The sequence below is a fragment of the Mobula hypostoma genome, chromosome 12, assembly GCF_963921235.1.
Source record: "Mobula hypostoma chromosome 12, sMobHyp1.1, whole genome shotgun sequence".
NCBI lineage: Eukaryota > Metazoa > Chordata > Chondrichthyes > Myliobatiformes > Myliobatidae > Mobula > Mobula hypostoma.
This window is the reverse complement of record NC_086108.1, coordinates 72,384,305-72,409,537: the sequence shown is the minus strand read 5'-3', so window position 1 is coordinate 72,409,537 and position 25,233 is coordinate 72,384,305. Positions and strand designations below refer to the sequence as shown.

The 25,233-nt window shown below is 40.7% G+C and overlaps 1 protein-coding gene across 5 annotated transcripts in view; it reads right to left on the bottom strand.

Moving 5' to 3' along the window:
- The window catches only part of pik3r3b (phosphoinositide-3-kinase, regulatory subunit 3b (gamma)), a 585,349-nt gene extending 580,977 nt beyond the window's left edge, over positions 1 to 4,372 (bottom strand). Inside the window, exons 1-2 of one of the 5 annotated variants that reach the window (XR_010019924.1) lie at positions 4,144 to 4,372; positions 3,032 to 3,651 (exon numbers count right to left, since the gene is read on the bottom strand). Coding sequence is in view for 3 of the 5 variants with exons in the window: in XM_063064385.1 (XP_062920455.1) it covers positions 3,032 to 3,356 (325 nt within the window). In the remaining 2 variants the exon portion in view is untranslated. Of the gene's footprint in view, positions 1 to 3,031; positions 3,652 to 3,876; positions 3,895 to 4,143 lie in introns of those variants that run through there. The other 4 variants (XM_063064385.1, XM_063064386.1, XM_063064387.1 and 1 more) reach the window with 4 other exon arrangements.
- Positions 4,373 to 25,233: the final 20,861 nt, after the last annotated feature.

Sequence of the window (25,233 nt, the reverse complement as noted above, 5' to 3'; positions counted from 1 at the left end):
CTGGGAAGCAATTAATTTCACATGCTAAATAGTTTATTCTAAACAATAAAATAAGAAAAGGAAAATGCTTTAAATTGTCTGCCAAACTGAAAAATAAATTCAGTTCAAAAGATGAAAATGCAGTCACAATAGCATTCGGCAGTGATATTTCCCACTCCCCAACCAATAATTATTTTATTCTCTTCTGTTAACTATGTTTAATCCCCAGGTTTGAAAACATTTTATCCCTCTATTTCCTCAGAGATCTCCAGTATTAAAAAAGCTAAAGAAAAGCCATTTGCTCGGGCTCCTGCTCAGTTTATTGATTAGTTCAAAAACCCATATGTTGATGGAAACCCTTTGCTTGCAGTGAGTTATGCTTCAAAACATAACAATCTAAACCTCAAAGTGAAGCTGAACTGCCTAAACTGAAGCACAAGAACATTATGTTACATATTTTAAATTTTCTTTCCAGTCAGAAACATGAAATGCAGGGAGATGAACAATAAAAATATTCTGCTGTCAGAACTTCCACAATTTTCTTCAGATGGAAGATAACAGATGAGAAAAAAAAGATTTATTACTTCAGGTCTTATTTAAACATTGGATTCACAGTCTAAAATTAATTGGTATGCAAAATGTCTATCCAGACAGTAGGTGAGGTTTTGGGTTATATACATTCAATTGCTAAAGGACAGTTATAAACGGGGACTGATTTCACAGACTTTTCCTTTAAATTATGTCAAAAATAGTATTTGATTATTCTCTGAAAAACTGCATTAATTTTTTTGGATAAATAAGTTCAATGCATTTATAACAAAATTCTACCTTTCAGTTCTTTGTTTCTGATAGCCTTTGACTTTACCATGCTATTAAACAAGGCCTTTTATTAATTGTAACGTCAGCATTCTTAAAACTATAGAACTCTGTTGAGCGAATACAGCAACTCCATGCCTTGTGTAATAGCTACATATGCAAGCTTTTAGTGTTTATGTGGCATTAAGCATTATCTTTCACCTATCCCAAGATAATTCTGCCATTTCCAAGATCTTTCTGCACTTCTGATGAGCCCATCTTTTTCCACGAAAGACTATGGTATCCTTTGATGTGGTTATGATATTGGTAAAAGTATTCTGCATAAGCTTCTTTCAATTACCTTCAAAAATTCGTAACAATGTTCTTAAGTCAGAATATTTTTTAGTACCTCTTTTATATACACATTCTTATGAGCCACGGCAATATCCACACAGCAAATTAACTATCTGTACGCTCGTTCAAAAAAAAGCCTATGTTTGCACATAGGACTGCAGTTATTAATTTGCCAAAAGTGTCGCTACGGAAGCTTTAAGTTTAAAATGTAAACGTTCTTTTTATTAGAATGTTTATTTACAGAAATGATATATTAATTATGGAATAAATGACAATATTTTTCCAAGTGACTTAAAGTTTACGTAGAGCCAATAAAAAGTATACCCATCAAAATCATACCTAACTTAATTTATTTGAAATGCAAATTATCTGCTTCAAATCTCTAATCGACCATCTCATCTGCTCACATCATCACTTCTTCCAAAAGGCTACTTGATTGCTGTAAATTATTGATATAATTATCAGAAGTTATATTTTGTTGTTTATACTCAACTAGTCACTTGTTCGAACATGAACATAGTTTTATTTTAATTGGGTGCAGTAGTTAAAATGTACTTAAATTAAGGGAATGCAAAAAAAATTAATAATCCCTGGTTCTTTTATCCAACCATTGCTACAGAAGTTGTAACAAGAACCTCAAAATATTAAGAATTTTTAAATTTGATATCCGAGTAACTTTTGATGCAAAAGATATAAACAAAATGCCAAGATATACTAAAAAAATCCATTTGAAATATTTCAATATTTTGTTCCATCTTTCTCTTGTGAGGAATTGTATGGTTTTATATCTTTAACCAAATTGTGACAGTTTGAATCTGAATCCCTAATTGCAGAAATTCAAACTTAACTCCAGCCATGACCTTAAAGACTTTGAACTTTAATTCTGATGGATTTTCAGAAGTATAGAAAACAAGATTCTAGCTATTGTGCAGAAATTGAGGGTTAAGTACACCTGCCCAAAACATTGATGCAGAGGGTTGATCGCTTCACAAAAAGGATGCCACCCTCATAACCTAATTTACTGAAGTTTATACGTCAATATCTGAAACTTCTATTGGTGCAACGGTATCTGTAGCTAAATCATAACACTCTAGATACAGAATTATTTACTAGCTCTATTTGAGTGGACTTTGAAAAGCTGAAGTTCATTGTTAGTGCCAAAACTAAGCAACTAATAATCATCTTATTTTTTGATTTTCCACGAAGAGAACAGCATCCCTAGAACAAGTAACTTTTTTTTAGGTACAGCAAGACAAACTACGATCCTCTTTCAATAGCATTATAATGATGCACCATTAACGTAGGACGTTAGCGAATATTCCTTATAGCAACTAGAAACTAGAGGCGAGTAGGTCAATACATTATCTGTTAACATGCTTATTCCAGCCCGAGAGAGCTTATTGAGAATATACACTGGTACCGAAAAGCACAAGTTATAATAACTTCATGCCAGAGGATGGGGTTTTAATCCAGTATCTCCAAAGCTTTCCTAATAGATTGCTCTGGGTAGTAAAGGTTAGACATGTTTATACAGAATGTCAACTGATTTTAGAATTTTTAATTCTTTGATTCCCTGCGTGTTCACTTGAGTTCTACCAATGAAAAAGATATAGAATGCTTGGGTGGCAAGAAAGGCCAGTTGATTTATTTTCAAAAATCAAAGCATAGCATAACTTTTCATCCCCTTAATTCAACCTCTGTATTTCATATGGGCAATTTCCATTCTCGCGTAGTAATAACCAAGAACTTGCAGCCACGAAACAATAAAGCAAGCACAAATAAACCCATTTTGTCTGATCAACGCCGTACACCGTTAATAACGGGCCAAACCTCACTCCTGCTGATTTCATCTTTAATAACTATAAATGTCTGTGTCTGTGCACTGCTATCAAGAGGCACCTACCAGAAAGTGGGACCGGACTGGCCGCTGCCGAGCCGCTGGGGGTAGGAGGAACAGGTCTCGGTCTTGGCTTGGGAGTTGGAGGCACAATTCGAATCGGTCCAACGAACTCGACATAGGTCCCAGGGAAGTCTCCTTTGTCCTTATTTCTTTCGTTAACTCCATTTAGCCACCCTTTGGGATTTTTCTCATCTCCTTCTTGATAATTGGCAGTCAGCAGCACCGACTTGCTAACGGTGAGCAGGTCACCCGGCAATAGGTTGATATCTTCTTCTCGCTCCTTCTTGTACTCAAACAGAGCCCGGTATTGGAAACCCTCGGTGCACATTTTTGGTATGGCTGAAGGAAGTAAATGCTCTGTCTAAAAAATAAGAGATGGTGGCAGCTCCTGAGGACGAGCACCGACTCAAGGTCAATGCCAAAACCCTGTTAATTCCCCCTGTGTGAAATGCCCGCTGTTTCGCCTGCTGCAGTTTCCATTCCCCACACTTCGACAGAGCTGGCACCCAAGTTGCGTGACACCGTGAAACTTCACGAAGTGTGCTGGCTGTGTGGCTTTTTCTGCTTCGGACAGATGCTAATCAAGCGGAATCCATCCGGTTCAAGTCCTTCTAGTAATCCTACTGAATTAACCAGGGACAGAGACGGGTGGAGAGAAAGAGGGAGCGAGAGAAAAAAGAAGAGCTCATTAAAGCGGCCAGAAAAAAATCAGAGGACATTACATGCGCTTATAATTATCTAATATGTACAAGGCACTAGAGGTGTCTGTGCGGAAGTGCATGGGACACACTAACAGCGTTTGGGAATAGGTTAATCTTATAATTCACCACAGAGCAAAACCAACCCACTGCAGTTCATCTCCAGAGCACATGCGTCTTCAGCCGTTCTGGCCAATGGGGACCAAATCCCACCAATCCCCAATTTTTAAATATCGCTGAAGCTTTTGACATTGAACATAAAGAGAAAGTGAAGCAAAATAAAAACGCAATTTGAAAACGAGCAATTCCCAAAATAAGATGCGTTGTTCTTTATAGAATTTGCGATACAAACACCAAGTTAAAACAAAATAATTCCAGACGTCCCCAATTTTCAACATTAGGGTTAAAAATACATACCTCTCCAAATCCCACGCGATTTGTCGTAGAGATGCTCAGTGCCACTTGGATGGGGGTTCAGGCAGACCCAAGTACATGGTGTGCTGGAAGTGACGCGCACAGTCGTTCCATGGCTGTTTTTTTTTCCTGCTGTTGTTTTATTTTAGTTGTTCCTTGCTGAGACATCCGAAACTCCGCAGTTAGGACTGTTCATTGCAGTCACTTTCACCCAGCCAGACTTCCAGCATTTATAATGTGACGTGTCTAACCACACCCACTGTCAGTGATAAATTGCGAGTGGAAGTCGGTCATTGCACTGCAGAATCTGTGCAGATGCGCTGATACCTCGCTGGGACGGAGCAGGACCCGGACTCGGTTCACGAACTGGGTTGGAGTCGCTACGTGTTGCATTAAAGCACGCTGAGCCGCGGACTTGGAGAAGGACTGCAGTAAACTTGTACTCCAGCAAGATTATCATTGTAAAAAGCCTGACAATTTGTAATGTAGGTGTTTCGGAAAATACATGAATAGTTGTATATGCTAACTGCATTTCATCGGTTTTGTATCTGTACTCGGCACAATGACAATAAAGTTGAATTTAATCTAATACCATTAACAAATCGTACCGTTACCAATTAAGGATCTACTATACGGAAGAAAAGGCTGGAGATACTCAGCAGGTCAAGCCACGTCTGTGGGATGAGAAACAGTTATTAACGTTTCGGGCAACACACATAAAAGTTGCTTGAAATTCCGGCATCTGCAGATTTCCTCGTATTAACGTTTTGGGTCAAGTTTCCCTTTTGACTAAGAGTCATCTACTTGAAATATTAGCGCTGCTTCTCTCCCACAGCTCTGGGCTGATCTAGTGAGTATTTTCAGCATTTTCTGATTTTACTTCAGGTTTCCAGCATCTGTATTTTTTTGTTTATTGCATTAAAATATAATGCCATTGAGTGAGATGGCGTCAAGATGATGAGGAATCCAGAGGTCTGGTCAGGTGAATTGGAAAGACTGATTCAGATCCTGTCACAGCAGCCGAGGAATTTCCACTCAATTAACAATTTTTAAATTATATAAAATAGAGATCCAGTAATGGTAGCCAAATCATGAAACCTATTAGGTTGAGGGATGCCTTCTAGGAAGGGAAGTGTGCAGAGTTTATCCAGTCTGGCCTATCTGGGCTATTGATTCAATTCAGATTCTGCATGACCTTCCTCCGTATCATTTAATCCAGTCTCAGGGAATCTGATTGTTTCCAATACTGTATCACTTTAAGAAATACTGAGTGTAATGGATGCACCAAAGGCTATGGGACCCAACAATACCTTGTTTGTCCTGTTGAATTCATGTTCAAAGTATGGGACACCTCTAGCCATTCTGTTCCAGCATATCAATAAGGGTGGCATTTATATTGATGAAGGATCTTAACTCAAAACATCTGCTGATTATTCCTCTCCATGGATGCTGCCTTAGTGGCTGAGTTCCTCCAGCAGTTTGTGTGTGTTGCCCTGCATTTCCAACATCTGCAGAATCTCTTGCATTTGGCATTTATACTAAGACATTCAATAGATCCATTTAATATCCGAGGATGTATAGAATATACAACCTGAAATGCTAAGGATGCCCTGGCCACAAAATAACACAATTAGAGCCAATTGCCTCACCCCCATAAGGCTCTTCTCACTTATCAGTAATGGACGATAACAAACCTCCATCTCTGTGTCTACTTCTTTGGCAAGGACTCTCTAGCCTGCACCAATGACCCCTTCTCCCATCTTCAACCCTCCTACTCTTCTTGGATACCCTGCTCTGGATCTTTTTATGTCTAACTGCCAATGAGACATCGTCCATCTCAATTTTACCACTCCTCTCTCCAATTCAAACCTCACTCCCCCTGAGCGTGCTGCTCTCCCCTCTCTCCACACTAATCCCAGTCTCACCATCAAACTTGCAGATGGGGCTGGGGGGGGGGGGGTCGGGTGCTGCAGTAGTCTGATGGACTGACCTCTACATTGCTGAGGCCAGACGGCAACTCTCAGACATCTCCTCTTACTTAACCCTTGAACAGGACCCTACTAAGGAGCATCAGGCCGTTATCTTCCACACCATCACCAACCTCATCAATTCCAGGGATCTCCCATCCATTGCCACCAACATCATACTTTCCTTAACCCACACCTCCCTTTCCTACCTCCTACCCAAGATCCATAAACCTGAACATTGTTCTGCCCCATTGAACTCGGGTCTGCATACCTCAGCTCTAAATCTGTGACAATTCACATGCGCTCAATTTCTTCAAGAACTTGAAGTTCCCTGTCCCTGTCTCATTTTCACTATGGATGTCTAGTCCCTGTACAGCTCTCTCCCTCCCATCAGGAGGGCCTTAAAGCTCTCCACTTCTTTCTGGAAAGCAGACTGAACCAGTTCCCCTCCATCACCACACTCCTCCGTCTTGTGGAACTGGTCGTCACCCTCAATAATTTCTCCTTCAGCACCTCCCTTCGAACCCAAGGTATAGCCATGGGCACTCACATGGTTCCCAGCTTTGCCTGCCTTTTTGTTGGCTATGCAGAACAGTCCATTTCCAAGTCTACAATGCTCTCCAACTCTTCCTACACTGCCTTAACAATTGCATTTGTGCTGCTTCCTGCACCCATGCTGAACTCATCAATTTCGTCAACTTTTCCACCAACTTTCACCCTGCCCTCAAATTTTTTGGTCCATTTCTGACACCTCTCTCCCTTTTCTCAATCTCTCTGTCTCCATCTCTTGAAACAGTCTATCTACTGATATCTTTTATAAACCCACTGACTCTCACAGCTTTCTTGCCTCTACCTCTTCCCACTATGTCACTTGTAAAGGTGCCACTCCCTTCTCGCACTCTTCAGTCTCTATTTCATTTGTTCACAGGATGAGGCTTCTCATTCCAGATGTTTCCCTTCTTCAAAGAAAGGGACTTCCCTTTCTCCACCATCAATGCTGCCCTCCCCTGCATCTCTTCCATTTCATACACATCCACCCCCACCCCATACTCCTGCCTCCACACCAGGGATCCTGTTCTTCTTGTCCTCGCCTACCACCCTATCAGTCTTCGCATCCAGCACATAATGCTCTGTAACTTCTGCCATCTCTAACAGGATCACACCACCAAGCACAGCTTTCCCTTCCCCCAACTACCACTTTCTGCGGGATCCCTCTCTGTGTGACTCCCTTGTCCACCTGTCCCTCCCCATTGATCTCCCTCCTGGAACTTACCCTTGCAAGCCGAACAAGCCCCACACCTGCACCTACCCCTCCTCCCTCATTACCGCTCAGGGACCCAAACCATCCTTCTAGGTAAGGTGACACTTCATCAGCAAGTCTGTTAGGGTCATCTACTGTATCCAGTGTTCCTGGTGTGACCTCTTGCATATTGGTGAGACATGACATAGATTGGGAGACCACTTCATCAAGCACCTTCACACTGTCCACCACAAAAAGCAGAATTTCTCAGTGGCCACCCATTTCAATTCTACTTCCCATTCCCATTTCAACATGTCAGTCCATGGCCTCCTCTACTGCCGTGATGAGGCCACACTCAGGTTGGAGGAACAACACCTTCTAGTCCATCTGGGTAGCCTTCAACCTGATAGCATGAACAATGATTTCTCGAACCTCTGATAATTGACCCCATCCTCTCCTTCACTATTCTCCATTCTTGTTTACCTCTCACACCTTTTCGTTTACTTGCCCATCACCTCTCCCTGTTGCTCCTCTCCTTTCCATTTCCTCCATGGTCTTCTGTCCTCTCCTATCAGATTCCTCCTTCTTTGGCCCTTTATCTCTTCCACCAAGCAACTTCCCAGTACTTCACTCCACCCCCTTCCCCAATCCCAGTTTCACCTATCACCTGCCACCTTTACTTCTGCCCCCTCCCCCCACCATCTTACTCTGCCTTCTTCCCCCTTCTTTTCTAGTCCTAATGAAGGGTTTCAGCTCAAAATGTAAATTGTTTATTCCCATCCATTGCCTGACCTGCTGAGCTCCTTCAGCACATTGTGTATATTGCTCTAGATTTCCTGCAACTGCAGTACCTCTTGTGTCAATAACCTGTAGATGCCCGTTCGAAGCTCTATAGCAACAGCTCATAACAAGCCTTGATCCTGTTTTGGATAAAGGGATTGAGTTCTATATATGAAATACAAGTTCCATTTGCTTAATGCAGCAAAACAACTTATTAGTTAAGATGCGCGTTATATCAAACAAAGATTGATGCTAAACTCCATGAGTTATTAGGACAAAAACTTATTTAAAGAAGAAGCTTTTAAAGTATTTTTTTAAGAGAGGAATGTTCCCAGGGCTTAATATCTTGCCCACAAAAGAGTGGGTGCAATAGTGAAGAATTCAATTTGTCAATGAGCAGGAGGCCAGAATTAAATGAGTGCAGATTTCTGAATCGGAGTGAAAATAGAAACTGGATAACAGAAAAGAAAGAGTATGCTTGACATCAAAGCACCCTTTAACATGGCAAACAAGTAAATTTGAAGTCAATGGGAATTGTGGTAAAGCTGTTCGTTCCTTGGATAGAATCCTACCTGTTCATTGTCTCACATCGAAGATGCTGCAAACATTTCTCTGCAGGATCCTAGGACTATAAGACCTTAAGACCATAAGACATAGGAACAGAATTAGGCCATTCAGCCGATCGAGTCTGCTCCGCCATTCCATCATGGCCGATCCCGGATCCCACTCAACTCCATACACCTGCCTTGTTGCCATATCCTTTGATGCCCTGACCAATCAGGAAACTATCAATTTCTGCTTTAAATATACCCACCATCTTGGCCATCTTGGTCTGTGGCAGAGCATTCCACAGATTCACCAACCTCTGGCTAAAAAATTCCTCCTTACCTCTGTTCTAAAAAGGTCACCTCTCAATTTTGAGGCTGTGCCGTTTAGTTCCGGATACCCACACGATAGGAAACATCTTTTCCACATCCATCTTTTCTAGTTATTTCAACATTTCGTAGGTTTCAATGAGACACCCCTGCATTCTTCTAAATTCCAGTGAGTACAGGTCTAAAGCTGCCAAATGCTCCTTATACGTTAACCCCATTCATTCCTGGAATCATCCTCATGAACCTCCTCTGGGCTCTCTTAAATGACAACACGTCCTTTCTGAGATATGGGGTCCAAAACTGTTAACAATACTCCAAGTGCGGCCTGACCAGTGTCTTATAAAGGCTCAGCATTATCTCCTTGCTTTTATATTCTGTTCCCCTTGAAATAAATGCCAAAATTGCCTTTGCCTTCTTTACCACAGACTCAACCTGGAGTAACCTTCTGGAGGTATTGTATGAAGACTCTAAAGTCCCTCTCCACCTCCGATGCTTGAATTTTCTACCCATTTAGATAGTAATCTGCACTTTTGTTCCTTTTACCAAAATGCATTATCATACATTTCCCAACTGTATTCCATCTGTCACTTTTTTGCCCATTCTTCCTGCTGAAATCTTATTGCTTCCTCAGCGTTACCCCACCACTATCTTCATATTATCTGCAAACTTTGCCACAAAACCATCAATTCCATTGTATAAATCATTGACAAACAATGTGAACAGATATGGTCCCAACACTGATCCCTGAGGAACACCATTAGTCACTGGCAGCCAACCAGGAAAGGCCACTTTTATTCCCACTCGCTCCCTCCTGCCTGTCAGCCATTCCTCTATCCATGCCAGTATATTTCCTGTAACACCATTGGATGTTATCTTGTTAAGCAGCTTCATGTGAGGCACCTTAACAAATGCCTTCTGAAAATCCAAGTAAATGACATCTACTGCCTATCCTTTGTCCACCCTGCTTGTTACTTCCTTGAAGAATTTTAACAGAATTGCCAGGCAAGATTTCCGTTTACAGAAACCATGCTGACTTTGATCTGTTTTATCATTAGCCTTCAAGTACCCCGAAACCTCATCCTAAATAATGGATTCCAACACTTTCTCAACCACTGAGGTTAGGTTAACAGGCCTATAATTTCCTCTCTCTTGTCTTCCTCCCTTCTTAAAGAGTGGAGTGACATTTGCAATTTCCCAGTCTTCCAGCACCATGTTAGAATCGTGATTCTTGAAAGGTCATGACCAATGCATCCATTATCTCTACCGCAACCTCTTTCAGGACTGTGGGATGTAGTCCATCTGGCCCAGGAGACTTATCCACCTTAAGACCTTTGAGTTTGCCCCGCAATTTTTCATTTGTAATAGCAACGGCACTCACTCCTGCTCCCCAACACTTTCGGACCTCAGGCACACTGTGAGTGTCTTCCACAGTGAAGACTGAAGCAAAGTACTTATTAAGTTCATCTGCCATTTCTTTGTCCCCCATTACTACCTCACCAGCATCATTTTCCAGTGGTCCAATATCAACTCTCACCTCCCTTTTACTCTTATATAACTGAAAAACTTTTAGTAACCTGCTTTATATTATTGGCTAGTTTGCCCTCATATTTAATCTTTTCTGATATTATAGCTTTTTTGGTTGCCTTCTGTTGCATTTTAAAAGATTCCCAATCATCCAACTTCTCATTCACTTTTGCTATCTTGTATGCCCTTTCCTTGGCTTTTATGCAGTCCTAGACAGCCACGGTTGCCTAACATTGCCATTTGAGAACAACTTCTTCTGTGGGACATATCCATCCAGCGCCTTGTAAACTATTTCCAGAAACTTCAACACCTCTGTTCAACCATTATCCCTGCCTGTATCCCCCTCCAATCCACCTGAGCAAGCTACTCTGTCATGGCTCAGTAATTCCATTGTGATATTGATGAGTGTTTGTAGGACAACTTGGCCCAGAGCAGATACTTCTTCCATGTGGAAGCGCTAGGTGAGGCAAAACATCGCAGAAACTTCACAAGCTCCTCTCTCATGCCTCTGTAATTCCCTTTATTCCATTGCGATACTGATCCATGTGACTTATGCTTCTCCCTCTCAAATTGCAGTATGAATTCAATCATATTATGATCACTACTTCATAAAACTAATTGTCCTTTGCAGCTTGGTCAATGGACCTATGGATACACTCAATAGGCATTTTTGTCAGGGTACTTGTCACATCAACAAATGAGTGATTTGGTGGCAAGTGTCTATGAAAATTACTGTGGAGTGCAAAGTAAAGGCTGATTTATAATTGTGCATCAAGCTTGCGCTGTAGCCTATGCAAGTGGGCAACGCCGTTGTGAGCATTTATACTTGTGCGTTGGTGTGTCTGCGTTGCTCTGCAATTTGCGCACGTCATGCATGTGCACACACCTGCCCGTGCAAGGCTTCATGGTCATGGTAGTCTTTCTCAGGTAAAGCGAGTGTCTTTTGTCGTAAAAGCGAAATGTGTCCTCCATGATTTCAGAGGTCTGTAAAGCTTTATGGAAAGCATTGCAGCCAGAGTTCCTTCCCTGCCCTTCAGTCGCCCAATGGGAAGCTATTGCAGCGTAGGAGGAAATGCGATGGACCAATCACAGTTGTTGTGGTCTGCGAAGCCGTGATGCATAGTAACTTTTTGGGAGAGGTGCGCGTCAGGCTACGGCGTAGAGATCCGCATAGGCACTGCGTAGGGTTCGCGGCTATGCCGTACCTATGGCGTCCATTTGACGCAGAAGTATAAATCAGCCTTAAGAGTTATCATGAGGGAAACAGCAGTGATAGGAAGGATAGGTGAGTTGTGACTGTAAGGGATTCTCTCAGGAAAAGATATTTGTATACATGATTCAAAACCCCAAATGGCATATTACCTCCGAGATAACAGGGTTCAGCAACAACAAGCATTTTTTAAAAAGTTCTGATCAAGTGGTCAAAGATCATAATTTCAAATGAAATCAATGACATAGGATCTAATCAAAAAGTAAATTTTCAAGATGGTGCCTGGAATGGAGGCCTTTTACTTTATAAGGAGAGTATGGATAGGCTAATAACTTTTCTCACTGGATGTAGGAGCCTGAGGGATGATCATATTGTGATTTATAAAATTATGAGGGCATGAATAGGGGAAATAGTTTGCATTTTTACCAAGAAAGGGGAGACTAAAGGTAGGAAGTATAGGTTTAAGGTGAGGGGGAGAATTTGAAGTTGATCTGAGTATCAGATCATTTTTTTACATGTAGGGTGATGATTGTATGGAATAAGGTGCCAGAGGAAGTGTTTGGGTGGGTACAATTACAGTCGTTAAAAGGCTCTTGGACAGGCTTTTCAATAGGGAATAGGTGAAGGGATATGGGCCTAATGCAGGCAATTAGGATTTGTGTAGATACAGTAGGTATCACGTTGTTAACATGGATAAGATGGGCTGCTGTCCTGTACAACAATATCTCTAAGATTGCTGTCTCTGGATTATTCCCATAAGTATAGATTGGGCCAGTATTCAGACTAGTTATGATTAGATTGGCAGTGAGTGACTGGAAGGATGGAACAGAATGGAAAGATTAGATCCTCGCTACACCGAAACCAATTTTGGTTTAATATTTAAACAACATGCTCTTCACAGTAATTGACAAACGAACTACAACCTTATAAAAGGGTTTAATGAGATTAGTTTGAAAATGTAATTTGAAAGAGCTAATTGAATTTTATGAGGTATAAATTGAAATTGGTATATTGGTGTGTTATTGTCACATGTACAGCGAAATACCATTCATACAGACCAATTTATTACAGCAGTGCACTGAAATAATCATAGCAATAATAGAAGTGCAGATTAAAGTGTAAGGGGTGGGAAGGGAATTTGGTGAGGGCTGAAGGGTAAGGGCAATGGTGGTTTACCAATATTGGAGAAATCTCTTCAATATTTAAAAACTGTGCAAAAAAGAACTGAGTTCTTTATGCATTAACAGTTGCCCCAACAAAGGTGCAAGTAGATAAGAAATGAATTAAGATTCTGCAGATGCTGGAAATCTGGAGCAAAAACATACACAAACTGTTGGAGGATCATTCATTCACTTCCATTGACCAGTCCTAATGAAAGGCCTCAGCCCGAAACGGCGACTGTTTATTCATTTACATAGATATTGCCTGACCTGCTGAGTTCCTCCAGCATTTTGGGTATGTGTGTTTTGATAAGTAAGATAGCACAAACTTAGTTTCAATGTTACAGTATAGTTGTCTTTGAAGTGACTGAGCCTGACTGGAAGGTGTATATTGCAGGTAATATGGTCTTAAGATAAGGCAGGTTAGTTGGGAAAGATGGAACAGGGATAATTTTGCAAAAAGATGTAACTGGGGATTTGGATTAAATGGTGGCGTTTTGCTTTGTAACTCTAGAAATTAATCAAATGAAAAACAAAGGAGCCAGGATATTCATCTATCTAGTTTTTCTTTAGTGAGGTGCACACATGTGATGTGGTGGTGTAATGACATACCCATTCACCTGCTTCTTACATATAACCCATAATGAATTACATAAACAAATGAAGAATGCTTAATTAAACAGTATATTTACAATATTAGTAAAATATTAAATATACTACAGGTAGGTGTTTCCCTTTAGTGAAGGGGTTGAGGACAAAAGGGAATAGAGAATGGAAGAGTCTGTGGAGGAACCCTAGGTGAAAAATGACAATTCAGAATGATTTATGGTAGTCATGGAAAAGGATAAGGTTGCTAAAACCCCTGCAAGTGTTGTGTATGGACATAAACATTTTCCGTAAGTTCGTCTTGTCTGACTTCAGTAGTATAAGACAGCACCTGGAGAAAGTAATCCGATCACAAACAAGAGAAAATCGGCGGATGCTGGACATCCGAGCAACACACACAAAATGCTGGAGGAAGTCAGCATTTGCTGAGTGCCTCCAGCATTGCGTATATTTTATCTGGAGAAAGTAGCTGATACAGAGACAAGTAAAATCAGATAAGTGACCCGTGCTTAAAAGCAAGAAAGTAAGAGTTCAGAGTCAGATATCCCAGTAGGGGTAGGAAGCAAAGTTGGCAAGATTAAGAAACCTTGTCTAACAAAGGATATTGAGGGTTTCATCAAGGAAAATAAGGAAAAATATATGAAATTCTTATGAAGTGAGTCTTTTGAGGTTTGTAGCCAAGTATGGGGGCGGGGGGGGGGGATATTAAAAAAAACGCAGTGAGGAGCACAATAAAAAAAGACATGAAATGGCCCTGGCTAACAGAACCAAAGCAATTTCTAAGAACATCTTATAACTATTTTAGAGGCAAGGTCGCCATGGAAAGAGTAGGCCACCACCTCTTTAGGTAGGTGAGAGTAGTCTTTATGTGGAGCATGGGAAAATGTGTGGCGGCCTGAATGAAGACTTTGCTTCAGTATTCACCAGGGAGAATGATGATGAGGATGGAGAGTCAAGCAAAGTGCACACTGATAGTCTGCAATATGTGTGTGTCAGGAAAGAGGACATATTAGAGATAATGACACACATTAAGATCCCCAGGGCCTGATGAGGTCTATGAGGAGTTACCAGGAGGGTTCTGCAGGAGATGGCTGGAGTTTAAGCATCATCTGTAGCCACAGCAGAGGTACTGGAAGACTGCTAATCCCAACTTCAAGAAGGACGGTAGAGATAAGCCAGGTAACTACAGGCCAGAAGGCAAACTAATGGAAGAAGTTCTGAGCAATAGGATTTATATCCATTTGGAAAGATAGGGACTGATGGGCAGCGAGGTCAGTCTAATTCTATACATGAAGAATTGTGCTTCGCAAATCTGAGTTTATTGAGGAGATTACAAGGCAACTTGATAAAGATAAAGTTGTAGATATAGTATATATGGACTTTGGCAAGGTTTTTATTACAGTCTAGAATGCGAGGGTGGTCCAAAAATTAGAGCACATGGATGGGGATGGGGTTCAAGATGTATAGCAAAATAAATGCAAAATTAGCTTGGTGATAAGAGACAGAGGGTAGTGGTGGAGGTTATTTTTCTGACTGGAAGTCTGTAACTAGTGGTGTACTATGCAGATCGGTGCTGGAAGCTTTGTAACTTGTTCTAAATATGGCACCTTTGTCACATAAATGCCTTTGTGATCTGGTAAGTAAGTTTGCTGACATTACAAAAATAGGTGGAGGAGTAGATAGGAGGATGATTCCTTCAGGATAGAGAGGGACATAGACAAACTGTTAACTTGTGCAGAGTGGTAGTGGATGAAATCTATTTGATATTGGCTAGGCCACACTTAAAATATTGTGAGCAGTTCTTGTCACCATACTGTAGAAAAGACGCTGTAGCACTAGAGAAGGTCCAGAAGAGAATCACAAGGACGTTATCTGGAATGGAGAACTATAGGAGAAAAAGGAGAGGGTGGAATTTTTCTCATTGGAGTGCAGGAGAATGAAGGGAAATCTTATGGAGATCTTAGAGGAGGCCTTATAGAAGTATGATGGGCATAGATATTGTACTGTCACAGTATTTTTCCATGACTAGGGTGTTCTAAAATTAGAGCACATGAAATTTTAAGGTGAGATGGGAAATATTTAAAGGAGATCTGGGGACCAAGTTTTCACACAAATGGTGGTGGGCAATTGGAACAAGCTGCCGGAGGAGGTGATAGGGGCAAGTAAAAAGAACATTTGGACAGTATGTGGATAGAAAAAGTTTAGAACAATATGGACCAAATAGAGGAAAATGAGATCAATGTAAACAGGCATCTATGTCTGCATGGATGGGTCAGGATGAAGGGCTGTTGTATGACTATAGTTTGAAGTAAGATGTGTTGTAATGGCTATGAAATGACTGAACTTAATGTAAGTTTTAGAAATACAATTGAAGTTTCAAAGGTGACTAGGATAAATTGTGTTGAAAAACTACTATGTAACCCTACAGAGTGGGAACTGTGGACCTGCTACAACTGCACTGGGCTTCATGTCTGAGGACTCATTTTCTTTATAAATGCTATTTGCTTACTTTTATTGTTTGCACAATTCTTCTTTTTCTCCTCTCTGCATATTGGGCATTTGTCATTTTTTTATGTGTTCTTTTGAGTTTCTGGTTTTGTGATTACCTACATGGAGATCTCAAGGTTGTATAATGTATACATACTTCGATAATAAATGTAATTTAAACTTTGAACTTACGTGATTAAGAAGGAATTGACAAAATCTGAGGAAAATATAGTATTGAAGTAAACAATAAGTTTTGAAGAACCATAAAAAGTGTGTGAAGAATTTCTAATGGAACAATATGATATTTTGCTAAAATTCCAGCAAGGTAACTAAATGTGGTTTGTTATTTACTAACAATAAGGACTAATTTGGCATTATTGGCAGTTATTGTATGATCCAGACAAGCTAGTTTTTTTTGTCACTCCTCCCTCTCCGTTCACTAACTGATTATTTTTGTTTTAACAAAGAACCTTCATAGTTTCAGATAAAGTGTGGTAATTTTGCATCTTGGACAGGCTGTCTCTGAGCATATGACCTTGATGGTTCGTGTCTCTGAGTTTATAATGTAGGCATTGTTTCATCTAAGTACTTACAGTGTTGATTAGCATTGGTTGTCTAGTTCTAGTTGTTCTGAAAACACATTTAAGAGAATAGCCAGAAATATAAAATACATTATCACATTATGCAAAAGTCTGTTTAACACACACAGAATGCAGGTGGAACTCAGCAGTTCAAACAGCATCTATGGGGAGGAATAAAAGGTCAATATTTTGGGCCAAGACCCTTCAAAAAGACACCTCCATTACTATAGTCCCTGCTTACCCACAGTGGCCCTGTGTTTTAATCCTAATTTTTTGCACTTTAACCTTTCCTTAGTTTGACCTCTCACTTTGACCTCTGTGTCTTCACCTTGTTAATTTATGTCCTGCCATTATGGCTCCTATAGGGAGTCAAACTGGTGTTGCAGGACCAGTGGCTTCACCCTGAAAAGAACACTTCATCAATCCCCTTCATCTGCAAAGAGTCATCTAGGCATCTCCCCTCCTGTCGGTTAGTTTCACCCTCCTGTACATCTCCCTACTGCTTCTCTTAATGACTATGTTGCATTACCCCGAAACCAATCTTTGAAGTATATCTTCTTCTCTCCAAGAAAATCATTTTCACCAAACTTATTATTACAACATATCAGTCCATGGCCTCTTCTACTGCCACGATGAGGCCACACTCAGGTTGGAGGAGCAACACATTATATTCCATCTGGTTAACTTCCAGCCTGATGGCATGAACATTGATTTCTTGAACTTTCAGTAATGTCCCCCCATCCCTCACCATCCCCCATTCCCATTTCCCTCTTTCATCTTATCTCCATATCTGCCTATCACCTTCCTTTGGCGCTCCTCCCCTTTTCTTTCTTCTATGGACTTCTGTCCTCTCCTGTAAGGTTCCTCCTTCTCCAGTCCTTTATCTCACTCACCAATTGACTTCCCAGCTCTTTATTTCAACCCTCCTCCTTTCCTGGTTTCACCTATCACCTTCTACCTTGTCCTTCTTCCTCTCCTCCCCCCACCTTCTTACTCTGACTTCTAATCTATTTTTTCCAGTCCCGATGAAGGGACTCAGCCTGAAACATCGACTGTTTACTCTTTTCCATAGACCCTGCGTGGTCTTCTGAGTTCCTCCAGCATGTCGTGATTATTACTTTGATTTCCACCATCTGCAGATTTTCTCTGGTTTGTGGTTGACCAAACTTATGGTCACTCCTCCCTCTCCTTATTTGTTTTGACATACAATTTTTGATTGTGCATCTGTTAAACACATTTTAATATTTCAGGGTTGTATAAATAATGTTGTTATTGTTATGGGTCACATCACAGCAGCCCCAGCTACAATGCAGAACAACACACTCTTGAAGTTTTATTTTTACCACTGAATATCTTATTGATCTATATGTAAACATCCTGTGTACAAATGATCTAGGCTCCTCCAGATGATAATAATAAAAGTATTTTCAGACAAATTTAAAAACTAGAACATTTGGTTCAAGATTGAAGTGAGACATATCTTTACCCAAATAATACGAAAAGTATTTTGAAATGGATTTGAGGGGCATTTGGATACCATTCATAGTAAAGTTGAGGGACATCCTATAAGGATGATATTAAGTTGATGTCATTATAGATCTAATGATTAGTTCAATTCTGAAAAGTTATATTACTCTAAAATTCTGCTGTGTCATAGATCATTCAGTCTTCACTTGTTACCTTGCTGAAGTGCATAATGCTCACACAATATTTTCAAATATTTTAATTTCCTATCTTCACTATCTTTGTAAATTCTTCCAACCCTAGTTATGGTAACTTCACACACTTCATTCCCCTGGCACCTTGATCTTCCACCATACTGCTGGTGTCTTCCACAGTGAAGATTGACGCAGAATACTTATTCAATTTGTCCACCATTTTGTTGTGTCCCCCCGCCCCCCCGCCATTGCTACCTCTCCAGTGTCGGTTTCCAGTGGTCCATTATCCACTTTTGCCTATCTTTTACATTTCATGAACCTGAAGAAACTGTTGGTGTCCTCTTTGATATTACTAGCTGGTTTACTTTCGTATTCCATCTTTCCTTCTTAATGACTTCTTTAGTTTCCTTCTGTCTGTTTTTAAAAGCTTCTGAATCCTCTAACTTTCCACTAATTTTTGTTCAGTTATATGCCCTCTCTTTGGCTTTCATGTTGGCCTTGACTTCTCTTGTTGGCTACAGTTGAGCTATTTTTCCTTTAAAATACTTCTTCCTCTTTGAAATATATATATCCTGTGCTTTCCAATTCTTTTTCCAGAAATTTCAGCCATTGCTGCTCTGCCATCATCCCTGCCAGTGTTCCTTTCCAATCAATTCTGGCCAATTCCTCTCTCACGCCTCTGTAATTCCCTTTACTCCACTGTAATACTGGTTCATCTGACTTTAGCTTCTACTTCTCAGATTTCAGTCTGAATTTGAACGTATTATGATCACTTTCCCCTTAGGGTTCTTTTACCTAAAGCTCTCTTATCAATTCTGGTTCATTGCACAACACCCAATCCAGAATAGCTGATCCTCTTGTGGGCTTAACCATGAGCTGCTCTAAAAAGCCATCTCATTGGCACTCTAGAAATTCCCACTCCTGTAATTCAGCACCAACATGATTTTCCTAATCTACCTGCATATTGAAGTCCCTCATGACTATTGTAACATTGCCCTTTTGGCATGCATTTTATGTCTCCCATTGTAATTTGTAGGCCACATCCTTTCTGCTGTTTGGAGGTCTGTATACAACTCCCATCAGGGCTTTTTATCCTTGCAGTTCCTTAGCTCTATCCAAACTGATTCAATACCTTCTGACCCTATGTCACCCCTTTCTAATGATTTGATTTCAATTTACCAACAAAGCAATGCCGTCCCCTCTGCTTTCCTGCCCATCCTTTCAATACCTTTAAACTCCACCTAGATAATAGTCTGAATAATGGAAAAGTGTCCTATTAATGTATAGAATGATAGAAGTTTGGACAGGTACATTCATGAGAAAGGTATGGAGGGCTATGGGACTAGGCAGAAAACCAGGCCAGAATGGACTAGATGGACTGAAGGGCCTGTGTCTGTGCAGTAGTCATTTATGAGTGTATAATAACTTGGATTCTGTGCCTAGATCTCTTGCCGTTCAACAGGAAAGTAACAACTTCATACTCAAAGATGGGAGTGCTACCTCATGTCACAAGCATAAAAATGTCATGCTTTTGAGATCCCAATAAATCTATGAGCATCAAGTATACAGGACTTTATTTTTGTATTTTATTAAGTCCTTTGAGGTATATGTGGTTTAGTATGTTGCCAAAATCAATTATTATCAGAACTTCCATCTCATTGCTGGCAGTGCATCTGTTCTGATTTTCTAGTGTGCAAGGACTTAGCGCGGAGGGTAGCAGTGAGATGTTGTGGAAGAGGGACTGTATATTGTACTCAAGGCAAGCTGAGGATCATTGTTATTAAAGATAAAGCAAGAAACACCGTCATCACTCTCATCAAATATTGTTAGGACTACAGTTTCCTCAGATAATTGACAAAACATTGACAGAATGTGGACAAATACAGTAGTACAAAAAAGGAAACATAATTAGCAACCAGGTAAAGTTGGAGTAGGCCAGGCAATTACTTGTTCAAACTGTACATTATTTCTTAAGGCAGAGTTATAACTACATCCTGAGATCTACATATGTATGTATTAACTTTGCTCTCCAACCATATCAACTTCCTTAATCCCAAAGCCCACAGTTATACTTCATTTTTGCTGCCTCCATTGTGGTAATAACTGATGTAAACCTCCCCATCTTTTGACTTCCAGTACCACTCCTGAGCTTTCTTCCACTTCGCTTTCCTCAGATCCCATATCTTCCCTGAATTCCAATCCCAACATTTTCACATTCCCTCTGACCTCGCCAACTCAGACTCTAAGTGATCCACTCCCAGCAGAGAACCCCCACCATCCAGGCCATGTTCTCTTCTTACTACTACTTTCAGAAGGAGGTACAGGAGCCTTAGATCCCAGACCAGCAGGTTCAGGAACAATAGTTGCCCTTTAACAATCAGGTTCCTGAACCAACGCATATAACTTCATTCTCCTCAACTCTGTACTATTTCCATAACCTATGTTTCTAACTTTCAAGTTCTCTGCAATTCATACTGTCCGTGTTATTTACAAGAATAAGAATTATCATTATTCGAATGCCCTATTCATGTTTGCTGATGACACCACTGTTGTAGGCCAAATCAAAGATGGGGATGAATCAGTATATAGGAGAGAGATTGAAAATCTGACGGAGTGATGCCATAAAAACAACCTCTTACTCAACATCAGCAGGTCAAAGGAGCTGATTATTGACCAGAGGTCCATGAGCCAGTCCTCAATGGAGGATCAGAGGTGGAGAGGGTCAGCAACTTTACATTCTTCAGTGTCATTATTTTGGAAGACTTGTTCTGAGCCCAGCAATTACAAAGAAAGCACGGCACTACCTCTACTTCCTTAGGAGTTTGTGGAGATTCAGCATGACATGTAAAACTTTGAAAAACTTCTACAGATGTGTAATGGAAGGTTTGTTGACTGGCTATATCACAGCCTGATATGGAAACACCAAAGCACTTGAACAGAAAACCTTACGAAAAAGTAGTATATATGGTCCAGTTCACCACAGGTAAAGCCCTCCACACTATTGAGCACAGCTACATAGAATGCTGTTGTAGGAAAGCAGCGTCCATCATTGGGGATCCCCACCACCCAGGGCATGCTCTCTTCTCACTGATGCCATCAGGAAGTCGGTACAAGAACCTCGGGAATCACAGGTTCAGGAACAGTTATTACCTCTCAGCCATCAAGCTCTTGAACCAAAGGGAATAACTTAACTGAACTTCATTTGCCCTATTATAGAAATGTTCCCACAATCAATGAACTCACTTTCAAGGACCCTTCATCTCATGTTCTTGATATTTATTGCTGATTTATTTATTATTATTATTTATTTCTTTTTGTATTTGCGCAGCTTGTTGTTTTCTGCACTCTGGTTGAATACCAAGGCTGGGCAGTCTTTCATTGATGATTATTGTTCTATATATTTATTGAGTATGCTCACAAGAAAATGAATCCAAGTGTTATACGTGGTGACTTGTATATACTTCGATAATAAATTTAGTTTGAACTTTAGACTTTTTATTTGCACAGTTCATCTTCTTTTGCACATTGGATGAGTAGCTTCTCACTGACTTTATTGTATTTCTTTGTTCTAATATGAAAGCCTGCAAAAAAATATATCTCAAGGTAGTATATGATGACATGTGGTATGTATACTGATATTAAATTTACTTTGAACTTTTGAGACCTTAGATACATGAGAACAGTACTCTTATGTCTGCACCTCAATGAACTCTGGCCCCAGATTATGCCAAGTTCTTCTTCTATTGCTTTGGCCATGAACCCTCACCTGATGACACTCCTATCTGTCCCCAGTATTTCTAGTTCCCCTGAAATAACTCACAGCCACCCCTACCAGGCCTCTTACCCTCCCTTGATCCCTTTACCAGTACAGCTGCTGTTTGGACTACTAAGTTCTCCCAGCACTTTGTTTTTTATACTCTATTATTCCCCCAGTTCTGAGGAAATATTGCTGACAGAATTGTTGCCTGGTTTCTCTTTCCACAGATGCTTTTGGCTGATTGAATTCTTTCAGTATTTCTGTTTTTAACACTAAAAGGAATTATAGTTATTTCAGGTTCTAACATTTGCAATGTTAGCAACACACACAAAATGCTGGAGGAACTCAGCAGGCTAGGCAGCATCTATGAAAAAGAGTAGTCAACATTTCAAGCTGCTTTATTAGGATTGGAGAAACTAAGATGGGAGGAGGCAGTGTAAGAAGGTGGGGGGGGGGAGGAAAAAACACAGGGTGATAGGTGAACCTGGATTGGGAGGGATGAGGTAAAGATCTGGGAATTTGATTGATGAAAGAGATACAGGGCTGGAGGAGTGGAAATCAGATAGGAGAGGATAGAAGGCCATGGAAGAAAGAAAAGAGGGAGGAGCACCAGAGAGAGGTGCTGGGCATGTAAGGTGATAAGAGTGAGAGAGGGAAATGGGAATAGGAGATGGTGAAGGGGGTTGGGGCAATTACCAGAAGTTTGAGAAATCGGTGTTCATGCCATCAAGTTGGGGCTACCCAAACAGAACATAAGATGTTGCTCCTCCAACCTGAATGTCGCCTCATCGCGACAGTAGAGGAGGCCATGTACTGACATATTAGAATGGGAATGAGAAATGGAATTAAAATGGATGGCCACCGGGAGTTCCTGTTTTTTCTGGCAGATGCAGCGTAGGTGCTCGGCAAAGCGGTCTCCCAAACTACGTTGGGTCTCACCGATATACAGGATGCCACATCGGGAGCACCAGATACAGTAGATGACCCCGACAGACTCACAGGTGAAGTGTTGCTTCACCTGCAAAGACTGCTTGGGGCCCTGGATAGTAGTGAGGAAGGAGGTGTAGGGGCAGGTTTAGCACTTGTTCCACTTGCAAGGATAAGTGCCAGGAGGGAGATCAGTGGGGAGGGACGAATAGACAGGAAGTGGGGGGGGGCAGGGAAAGATGTGCTTGGTGGTGGGATCCCATTGGAGATGGAGGAAGCTACAGAAAATTGTGTGCTGGACATGGAGGCTGGTCAGTGAGAACAAGAGGAACCCTATCCCTGGTACAGCGGCAGGAGGACGGGGTGAGTGTAAGTGCGTGTGAAATGGAAAAGATGCGGGTGAGCGCATTGTTGATGATGGAGGAAGAGAAGCCCCTGTCACCCTGTCTTTGAAGCTGATGCAGCAGAGATGGAGGAATTGAGAGAAGCAGATGAAATTTTTACAAGTAACAGGGTGGGAAGAGGTATAGTCCAGGTAGCTGTGAGAGTCAATGGGTTTATAATAGACGTCAGTAGTTAAGCTGTCTCCACTTTCTTACTCTGACTCCTCATCTTTTTTTCTCCAGTCCTGATGAAGGGTCTCGGCCCGAAACATTGACTGTACTGTTTTCCAGAGATGCTGCCTGGCCTGCTGAGTTCCTCCTGCATTTTGTGTATGTTGCTTGGATTTCCAGCATTTGCAGATTTTCTCTCGTTTTTGATTTGCATGATATTTGTTTTCAGGCAATTATGTTCTCTTCTTTCCTTTTATAACATTCTGCTTTACAATCCGAGACACAGGTGCCCCTGTATACATCGGCCACATTTTCTTTGTCATCACTGCGGGTATAAATGAATGTACACATGATGCAGCTTGCCTCCTGTAAGTGGCTAAGCTGCAAGACAACTCAATATCCCTTTCATCTGTCCAACTGCTCTTAAAAACTGTGGCTAACAAAACTCTAGCAGTATCCAATTTAAAATTACCAGTCAACTTAATATCTCTTCGTAGAAAATTCCAGCATCCTTTACATAAAGAAGTACCTTCCTAAATTTATTCACTCTTGAGAAGTCAGGATCCAAATTTGGCTCATGTCCTAGGCCCTGGACTCTATTAGTAGCAAAAATAGTTTTGTTTCCATCTACCATCTGAATTTACATTGAAAACACGAAACTTCTAATTTTCAGGGAGTATCTAGTTTCAGTAACTGTTCTTACAGTTTAGCTCAGACTCCAGATATCATTTTGTAACATCTATGACATCTTCCAAGTAGTTGGTGCTCATGATACTTGAGGTGTGATATAACCAGCTGATTCAGTGTAACTTCTACCTTTGTGAATTCCAGAGTTCTGCTAATAGAGCCTTGCACTCTGTTAGCCTTTTTAATTATATTCTGTGCCTTTACATTATATTTTAATGATTAAAGTACCTGGACTCCAAAACCTCTGTCTTACTTTTGTTTCCATCTTTTTATCATTTATATCTGCTAAGTTCCAAGCAAAAATCCATTTGCTTCATTCTTGTCTTTTCACGACTGATTGATAGCTCCTTGTGTTTTAATGCTTTGATTCACAGTGCTTACAACATTGACCATTACCTTGTCCATGCAAAGATTGATGCAGTGCTTCTGTCAGTTGTAAATACAGTGAACTTTAATGGCTCTGACACTGTTTAAGAAACACTAGTCTTGCCAATTTGAGTGTCTGCCCATTATATAAAATCTTCAAGAAAAAGGAGCTAGTGTGGAGGTGTTAAATATTTAAATGAAAAGATACATTTTAAAGGAGGTCTTAGAAAAAAAGGCCCTTCAGTCCACAATGTTAGTGCCGATCACGCCAACTTTAATTTATCCACACTGTCTGCAAGTGGATCATACATCTCCATTCCCTGCCTATTCATGTGCCTTTTTAAGCACCTCTTAAATATTGATCTCATAGCCAGTTCCACCATTTAAACCCTAGCATCACGTTCCAAGAACCTACTACTCCGTGTAAAAAAAAAGAGAAATTGCCTCAAATCTCCTTTAATCTTTGTCCATCTCTCCTTAAAGCTATGCCCTCTAATATTTGATCTTTCCAGCCTGGGAAATAATCTTTATCTATCCTACCTATGCCCCTCATAATTTTATATACTTCTATCAGGTCACCTTCGCAGCCTCTGGCACTCCAGAGAAAATAATCCAAGTTTTACCAACCTCCCCTTATAGCTAATGTTCTCCTATCCAGGCAACATCCAAGTGAATCACTTCCAAAGCCTCCAGAGTTTTCCTGCAAAACAGTAA